Raw genomic sequence first — 10,117 nt, forward strand, 5'->3', positions numbered from 1 at the left:
ATGAAGTATTTCTATTTCTGTACTTGCTGATTATTATTCAGGCAACACTCCATCACTGAGGGAAGTCTAAGTAGGAACCTGGAGGCAGGAACTGGAGCAGAGGCTGTAGAGGAACACTGCTTCCTGGCTTGTTCTCCATGCTTTGCTCAGCCTACTTTTTTATACCTTTGAGGACCACCTGCCCAGGCTGGCACCACCCGCAGTGGGCTGGGTTGTTCCATATCCATCACCAATTAAGAAAGTTACATCATATGGAGATCTTTTCTCAATTATGCTTCTCTTTTCTCAAATGGCCAATGTCAAGTTGACAGGAGAACTATCCAACCCAATGCATCTTAGTATTTATATAATTTTTAGTGGTTTTAACTAATTAAAAGTGTGATAATATTCATTGGTCTGTATTTCAGGAGATGCTGTCATTCTGGGATGTGGCCATTGATTTTACTCCAGAAGAGTGGGAATGCCTGGAGCCTGCTCAGTGGGATCTGTACAGGGATGTGATACTGGAGAATTATAGCCACCTTGATTTCTTGGGTAGGATCTCATCCATAGTGAATTCTTATTTCAACCTCAACATCTAGCTTCCCTACTTTGTATAGTATCTCATGGGAATTTGTGCTTTTCAATAGCAAATATCATATTTTTCATTTTAAGAAAAATTAGGGATGTTGCTGTATAGCTAAGAAACATTTCATTGTTTTTCTCTTTGTATGTTTAACCTGTCTGTGTTAAGAGCATGCATCCTTCACTCTAGTGGGACTGGGAGAAATTCAATGGCATGAGGCATGGAGCACTCATGTTAATGGAAATGTTTCACAATTCAGTTTTAATGTTTTCCCCTTTAACTGAAGCTTAGAATCTGCAGATTGTAAATTCCTCTTCAACATTCTAATATACCTATCAGAAATCATTTCAGGAACTAATTACCTGCAAACATTTACTACATCATTTCTTTTCTCATAAGCAGCGTACTGTAAGTTGCAAGTTAATTCCTAGTGGAAGAACACCCAAACCATCTTGTTCCTCTTTCCTACAAACAGGTCTTACTGTCTGCAAGCCACACCTGGTGACATTTCTGGAGCAAAGACAAGGGCCTTGGGATGTGAAGAAACAAGCACCAGCCCCTCTGCATCCAGGTGTGTAGAAAAGAGGGGTCAGGGGACAGAGTTGAAAGATCCAACAGAGAGGCAGGCTTTCCCACGTGGAACGTCCTATTCCCCATTCATCCTTATCCTTTGATGAGGCCAGCATCCTGTTTACTCTGGTAGGGGATGTGTCAAATTGGACGGTAAATGTGCTATTTGATTCTGAGTGTGTCCTGAATGCAAGTGTATTTTAGATTTAATCCTTTTTTACTCTAACATTCAATAACCAGTTTTTAAAAGTATACTTCATATTTGAATATTATTGTGTATTAAACAAACTTTAAGTTGATTTTTGTTTGAGATACCTGCTTTAGGATAAACTCTGATAACAAGTACACAGGACTGTATAATAAAAAGTAGAAATTAATGTCTCCCTTTAATACTGTCTGGGAAAATGAATTACATTTGTATTTAGCAGGACTACAAACACAATTGGGGCACATTAAGGATTTTAATCACTGCTAAGGTGCTCATAAATAACTATTATGCCTTAATTACCTTTTTTTTTATCAGCTTTCAATAAATTAGTAACTGTCATAGATTAGAATTTTATAAATGAAAGTAAGTTATCCTTATTAAAATTTTGAGCCTTAAAAAGTCACAGTTTGAAAAAAACATCAAAGAAAAACAAAAAAACAAAGATGGGCAGTGGTGGCACATGCCTTTAATCCCATTTTTTGGCAAGTGTAGGCAGGTAACTCTGTGAGTTCAAGGCCAACCTGGTCTATAGAGCGAGTTCTGTGACAGCCAGGGCTACAAAGAAACCCTGTCTCTAAAAAAAAAAGTCACAATTTTTATACTGAAGTTCTTTTATACCAAATAAACTTTAAACCATAAATACAGTCCATGGAGAGATTTGAAACTTTAGTTTCCTAATTCTTTTATAAATACCTTTACAAAATCTAAATCAATCCTAAGATACTCTACATTAGTACCTTGCTTTGTCAGAAAGAATACATTTGCAGCGGTGGTGGTGCATGCCTTTGATCCCAGCACTTGGGAGGCAGGGCAGGCAGATCTTGGGGTTCCAGGCCAGCCAAGGATACCAAAAACCCTGTCTTTAAAAGTAAAAAAAAAAAAAAAAAAAAACAGAAAAACAAACTAACAAATGAAAAACAGTAACAAAAAAGAATACATCCAGAGGAAAGAATAGTAAAGTTAACTGTTATAAGAAGACACCTGTAAGATTAAAAAGATGGGAAATTAATTACCCTCACAGTTCTTGTCATGAATCAGTTACTCCAAATGGCTAAAGTTTAACAAAGTTAGCAAAGACACTAAGTAACTAGATAGATATCTTTATGTCAGTTTTTGTTAGCAATAATAGACCATTATAACCCTAGGACATTAACATCTTTTGACTATCAGGTATATTATCTTTAAGTCTCATCTTGCATAAGTCTCATATAATGTATTCAGACCTACTGTGATTTCTCTTAAAGCTTTTATAATTTTGACCTCTTCTTATATAACTTATCTTATCTAAAACAATTTAACCCTTTTCAGAGATATAACTTCATATTTATGTTTTTTTATAACTTTTTTAAATGGTTCCACTGGTCCTGAGAAAAGAATTACATCTCAGTAACAGCTTTAGTAATATGAATAAACTTGGATGAGAGAGCATTTTTTGTAAACAAGAATCTGGAAGGGGGAGTATAGAGCATGAGTTCAGTTGGTAACTGATTGTAAAGAATCAATTGAGATGATTTACTCCCTTTGAAAAGCCATCTGAACCTTTGTATATAGCCCCCTTGATTAAGCAATTTCAAATGAGACATAATAACATTAACAAGTAAATTAACCATATGATGTAAGAAAATTTCCCAGAGTGGAGGGTGTTAGGCAATAGTTATTTTCATGGGGACCATTACTCAGTACACATGACAGCTTTCCCATGACTGCAGAGGTGGACTTCCAACCCAGTTTTAGTTTTTCTTGCCTATATACCCTAGTGTCTCCAGAAAACCTTGAAACCTCATAAAATTGAGTCCCAATTCCATAACTGGCAGGGAGGAATGAGTGGGTACTCAAGTGAGGGTTCAGTGACCTTGCCTCTATCCTCTGTTTTTGAAGGAATATTAATGTTTAACAAGCTCGGCTGTGATTACTTTTATCAGACACAGCTCTAGTTATGAAGGTGGTTGTTGTTCAGCTTAGGAGATACTGTGCAACGTCAGTTAAATAGAAGGTTGAATCCAAACTACACAGCGAGGGTAATGTGACGCATTCATATTACCTGTGCACACATTCTGTTAAACCATTGTGCTTTGAAAGTTTAGAGATAAACCTTATAGAAAACATAAGACAGTCTATGATTTAGATAGTATGTGGACTTATCATGATCGTGATGTTAACAGCTTCTAACAGAATTTAGCTGATTATGATTTTAGAGTTATTATTGATCAATTTTAAACAGAGTGTCCCTCTTATCCTTCTTAATGATGAGGATCCCATTAGTTGTTTTTATTCTACACATCTTCCTACCATGAGGTAAATAACAGTAGCCTCCCTTGGAAATAGTTCACCTCTTAGCTATTCTCAAGTGCATGGTGTCTTTTCCTGTTGTTCTCCTTCTGCCTGTCAGAGAGTCAGGGAGCCAGCCTGATCCAGGACAGGGCATTGGGAGAAACTCTGAGACAATTATCCTTGGGTGTGAAATGGGTGGTGCATATTCTATCTCTGAAGCCAGCTTTTCAGTGACCTAAAACAACATATGACAATTCCAAAAGATATTATCTATATTAAAAAAGCATTTGTTTCTCTATTAGACTGAAGCCAGTGATTTATATACCCATAAATATATTGTGTGTCTGTAGATATGGGCAGACAACCTGACTAGTACTTTATGTATTTTCCCTATTATACAGATTTACATTTATAGGATAATATAGTGATTTTATGGGCTAGGGACATATTGGTTTTGTAGGGTCAAACCTCTAAATTTTAAATACATTGGTACCTGTAGCCTAGAGATATGTAAACAGAAAGCCATAAAACTAGACATCTAAGCAACTCAGAAAGTTCTAGAAATGAAACTAAAAGTATCCGGGCTTGGAGCAGAGACAAGGGCTGACCTCAGCCATAGGGCAAAGGAGTCCCAAGAACAGAAAGAATGTTCTGATTCCAGTCTCCCACAGAAGCAGTGCAGCTAAGGTGCTCTCCCCACAGAAAAACTGGCTGCCACTCTTTGCCCATGGTAAGCTGGAGTCCTGGACCCACACCTGGGCAGCCCCTTTGATGCATGAGGGCACTGCTCTTCCCCCACTGCCTGCACTGGTCTAGTGGCTCCCACAGCCACCTTGTGTTCTGCAGTAAAAGGGGCCCTGCCCTGTTTGAGATCTTATAATTCATAGATGGGTAGATCTCCACTAGCCCAGGGGAGATCTTCCTGAGCACGGGGCTGGGAGCTGACTAGGTTTGCGCTCCCAATAAGACCACAATGAGGAGCTAAGTGCCGGTGATGAGCTGTTTGAAGAGGAACAGACATGGAGTTTTCCAGACCCATGAGTGCAACCTCCGAAAGGAGGTTGGCACTGCTCATGAACCATAGGCAAGAGGGCAGAAGAACCCTGTAGCTTCCAGTTGCCTTGATGCCAAAGTGAGCTCAAACAGTGGCCTGACTCTCTGTTCCACGATGAAGGTCAGGGAAAGGGACAAAAAGTAAGGCTAAGACAGTAGCTGAGACAGCATGCATTAAATGAACTATTCAATTATTAATTCAGCATCTACAGAAATGATATAAGACAAGGATTTAACCAAAAATTTTTTTTAATATTTATTTATTATGTATACAGTGTTCTATCTGCATGTGTTCCTGCAGGCCAGAAGAGGGCACCAGATCTCATTACAGGTGGTTGTGAGCCACCATGTGGTTGCTGGGAATTGAATTTAGGACCTCTGGAAGAGCAGTCAGTGCTCTTAACCGCTGAGCCATCTCTCCAGCCCCTTAACCAAAAATTTTTATCTATTCTTCCGTCAACATCTTTACTCTTAGAAGGAGACACAGGGAAGGAGTCAACGTCAATACTTTTCCACTTACCAGAATCTGGACCAGAGAAAAATACCTTCACCTAGCTCCTTGGAGGACCAGAAAGAGTCAGTTGGTTTTGGTGTCAGGAAATACAGTGGAAATTTCTGACTCTCTGGCCCTGGTGAGATATTTATGGAGCCTAGGAAGGTCTCAGTGGGACACTACCACTGTAACAGTGAATGAAGCAAGCTGGGAGACCCAGAGTGTTCTGAAACTCTTGTCAGAAATTTTGCTGGTACCTCCAAGTGTTGTATCCACAGGAGACAGTTCAAGGCCACTCAGTGAAGTTCAGATAAAGAGCCTTTTTTACTGTTTTGGAGAACAGGCTCATGCCAGGGAGAATTTTAGCCACTCAACATGAGGCATGATTGGGTCATAAGGTTAAACCCATAATTACCTCATACCAAAGGCTGCTATACCCTGAAACTTCAAAAGTTTCATTTCCATTGATTCAAAGAATGTCTTTTATGTTGTAAAAGAGTGGATTTTTCGAAAGCTGTGGGTCAGGCTTCATGAGGGCATTTTCTCAGCAGGATTGGCTAGCTGGGGGAGTCGTTGGGTAAAACTCATGCAAAATGCAAACACTTTGGGCACTTCAGTTACTGACTTTAAATTGTTTTCTACACCTCTGAAAGTTTGCACACATTTCTAAAATCCCTGGGTGTGAAACCATTGTGAGACAATAACTTCACACATAAGTTTCTTTCATATCACTTACACTCATTTAATGAAACTTGTCTCATTTATGAATGATGAAAATGTCTTTATAATTTTTTGTGTCATACGGTAATAAGGATTTAATATGCATGACATTTGTGTGTGTGTGTGTGTATGTGTGTGTGTATACACATATATAGGAGAATGTATTTTTTCTTTTTTTGCAATTTCATATTCTGCATTGTTAGTTGGAAGTGTGCATCATCTGTAATCATTTGTCATACATGTTCCACCTATGGATGGATTGTCCATCCATCAGGACAGTGCAAGATAAAAAGAGTGTCTATGCTCTAAGAAATAGTATCTATGAGTACTGTTTCTGTGAAGTTTTACCTCATGGTTAAATACAAGTCTCCTCTTTTCATGCCTTATTCATTGTTTCTCTCCATTCATTGCTCAATGGTTATTTAATTAATGAATAGTTCATAGAAATATGTAATTTTATCACTGGGCTTGGTGTGCGTGCCTTAATCACAGCACTTGTGAGGCAAAGGCAGGAAGATCCCTGAGTTTGAGGCTAGCATGGTTGACTGAGCCAGATCCAGGACACCCAGGACACCCAGGCCTATGCAGAGAAACTCTGTCATTAAAAGCACAAAACAAAACAATTCATTGACAACTATGTTGTCTTCAGCATAGTTTCTGTTATTTATAAGCGTACCTGAAAATTCTTTTATAATTTGATATCTTTGAGGTATATATTTTCTTGTCAACAAAATAAAAAATAAAATACCATCCTAAAGCCTCAAGATATTTTATTTAATATTGATATTGACAGTCTACTTGTTATGGAGCATATAAAAATAAGTCTATACTTGGGTAAAAATTGTGTGTTTCTATGTTGGTCCAATCTCATAAATCTCAGTTAACTTTTTCTTGGCTCTGTTGTAATTTCATGGATCTCCAGCTGTACTTCCGTGAGTTAACTTCTGTTAGTAAAATCCCCTTACAACTTACTTAGCTATTTAACTTTGAAATATATGCCATTACTTTTGTTCATTTGGTTGTACTCTTATTCTAGTAGAAGTGTAGATTGTTTTTGCATACTGCTATATTTTGTGAATTATGCTCAGTGATGATAGGTGTTAAATTACACTATAGTTTCTGATTTATGGTTAAATATATTTGAGTAAATCTCTCCATTTTATAAGTAATCATTCTAAGTATAGAGAATATTGCTTAGCTTTTGATCATATTCTCAACTTTTGCTCAACAGGAACAACACCCAATAATTATAACAATTATAGCAAGACCACTGATTGTAATTCACTCCTTATTCAACACCAGAGAATCCATACAGGGAAGAAACCCTACAAATGTGAAGAATGTGGTAAGGCTCTTAGTTCTCGCTCAACACTTTTCATACACCAGAGACTTCATACTGGAGACAAACCCTATAAGTGTAAAGAATGCCATAAGGCCTTCAGCACTCGCTCATCACTTTTTATACACCAGAAAAATCATACTGATGAAAAAACCTATAAGTGTGAAGAATGTGGCAAATTATTTTACTATCCATCAATGCTGAAGCAACATCAAAGAATTCATTCTGGAGAGAAGCCCTACAAGTGTGAAGAATGTGGCAAAGCTTTCTATGATCCTTCATTCCTGAAACAACATCAAAGGATTCATTGTGAAAAGAAACCATACAAATGTGAAGAATGTGGGAAAACATTTTCCTCTGCTTTAATCCTTAACAAACATAAAGGAATTCATTCTGGACAGAAAAAGTACAAGTGTGAAGAATGTGGCAAATCCTTTTGCTATCCTTCATTCCTTAAGCAACATCAAAGAATTCATTCTGGAGAGAATCCCTACAAGTGTGAAAACTGTGGGAAAAGATTTTACTGTTCTCCACACCTTCAGGAACATCAAAAAGTTCATACTGGAGAAAAACCATATAACTGTGAAGAATGTCACAAAGCCTTTCGTAATCACTCAGCCCTTAGGAAACACAAGACAGTTCATACTGGAGAGAAACCCTACAAGTGTGAACTGTGTGGAAAAGGATTTACTAAGCCCTCTGTCCTTACTGAGCACAAGATAGCTCATACTGGAGAGAAACCCTACAAGTGTGAGGAGTGTGGCAAATGTTTTTCCTCTTCTTCAGCCCTTAAAAGGCATCAAAGAATTCACTCTGAAGACAATCCCTACAAGTGTGGGGAATGTGGCAGAGCCTTTTCTACACTTTCTACCCTTACTCAGCACAAGTTTGTTCATTCTGGAGAGAAGCCATACAAGTGTGAAGAATGCGGGAAAGCTTTTTCTTATAATTTTTCTTTGATCCAGCACAAATTAAGTCATACTGGAGTGAAATCTTATCAGTGTGAAGAATGTAAAAAAATGTTTTACTCTACTTCAAAATTGAAGAAACATAAAAGACTTCATTGTCAAGAGAAACTGTACAAGTGTGAAGTCTGTGGAAAAGCCTTTTCTAGTAATTCTTCCCTGGTTCAGCACAAAATAGTTCATACTAGAGAGAAATGCCACAAGTGTGAAGAATGTGGCAAAATGTTTGCCTGTACCTCAAAACTGAAGAGACATAAAAGAACTCATTGTCAAGAGAAACCTTTCAAATGTGAAGTATGTGGTAAGGAATTTCGTACTCGCCCAGAACTTTCTGTTCACAGGAGAACTCACACCATTGAGAAACCACACAAATGTGAAGAATGTGGAAAAACTTTTTGTACTTTCTCATACCTTACTGTGCACAAATTACATCATACCGGGGAGAAATCTTGTAAATGTGAAGAATGTGGCAAAATGTTTTACTCTACTTTAGACCTTAAAAAGCACCAAAAAATTCATACTGGAGAAAAGCCATACAAGTGTGAAGAATGCCACAAAGCCTTTACCACACATACAACCCTCAAGAGACACAAGACAGTTCATTCTGGAGAGAAACCCTACAAGTGTGAACTGTGTGGAAAAGGATTTATTAAGCCTTCTGTACTTACTGAGCACAAGATAGCTCATACTGGAGAGAAACCCTACAAGTGTGAGGTGTGTGGCAAAGTTTTTTCCTATTCTTCAGATCTTAAAAGACATCAAATAATTCATTCTGAAGACAATCCCTACAAGTGTGGGGAATGTGGGAAAGCTTTCACTAAGTTGTACACCCTTACTCAGCACAAGATTGTTCATACTGGAGAGAAACCATTCAAGTGTGAAGAGTGTGGCAAAGGATTTTCCTGTTCTTCCTATGTTAAGGTACACAAAACAATTCATTCTGAAGAGAATAACCACAAGTGTGAGGAATGTGGCAAAGTCTTTGTCAATCATTATACCCTTTCTCGACACAAGACAGTTCATACTGGAGAGAAATCCTACAGATGTAATAAAAAGTTTACATGTTTGTAGCCCTTCAAAGACATCAAATAACTCATTCTGAATAGAAGTTCCACAAGCATGTGGAATGTGGCAAAGCCTTTGATGATGATTTATACTTTATGCAGCACAAATGAATGTGTTGAGTAGGGAAGCTATGCACATGTGAAGAATGGTGAGTGCTTTAACTCTCAGTCAACACCCTCTACCATCAGTAACATTCATTCTGCAGCAAAACAGTCCAAACATGAATGGAGTGACTGACACTTAGTGTTTTCTTATATCTTAAATAACACAACAATCTTCATCCTGAAAATCAAAGCTATAATGTAAAGGATGTAGTGAAGGTTTCAGTTATTATTCAGTCCTGATTCAACCTCAGTAATTCTCACCTGAGAGAAACCCTACTCATGTGCAGAATAGGACCAGGACTTAGCTGTTCCTCATGTCTATGTAAGATTTGGAGAATTCATTGTGATGAAGCCAACAAAGGCAATCAACATAGCAAGTTCTCTACCTTTTCTTCGCACTGTATTGCTGTGGGATGTATGGCAAATGTGTTGCTAATTAATCAATAAAACACTGATTGGCCGTTGGCTAGGCAGGAAGTATAGGCGGGGCAAGGAGGAGAATAAAGCTGGGAAGTGGAAGGCTGAGTCAGAGAGACATTGCCAGCCACCACGATGACAAGCAGCATGTGAAGATCCTGGTAAGCCACTAGCCATGTGGCAAGGGATAGATTTATGGAAATGAATTAATTTAAACTGTAAGAACGGTTAGCAAGAAGCCTGCCACGGCCATACAGTTTGTAACCAATGTAAGTCTCTGTGTTTACTTGGTTGGGTCTGAGTGCCTGTGGGACTGGCAGGTGAGAGAGATTTGTCCTGACTGTGGG

General features: G+C 38.1%; 1 protein-coding gene across 1 annotated transcript; it reads left to right on the top strand.

Annotated features, from left to right (window-relative positions):
- The first annotated feature begins 410 nt into the window (after positions 1-410).
- On the top strand, positions 411-9,751 carry LOC131921930 (zinc finger protein 58-like). Its single transcript, XM_059276678.1, has 3 exons — positions 411-534; positions 1,041-1,136; positions 7,112-9,751. The coding sequence occupies exons 1-3, from the start codon at positions 411-413 to the stop codon at positions 9,253-9,255; spliced, it is 2,364 nt and encodes a 787-aa protein (XP_059132661.1). The 3' UTR covers positions 9,256-9,751.
- Positions 9,752-10,117: the final 366 nt, after the last annotated feature.

This window comes from Peromyscus eremicus, chromosome 11, assembly GCF_949786415.1.
Source record: "Peromyscus eremicus chromosome 11, PerEre_H2_v1, whole genome shotgun sequence".
In the NCBI taxonomy this organism is placed as follows: Eukaryota; Metazoa; Chordata; class Mammalia; order Rodentia; family Cricetidae; genus Peromyscus; species Peromyscus eremicus.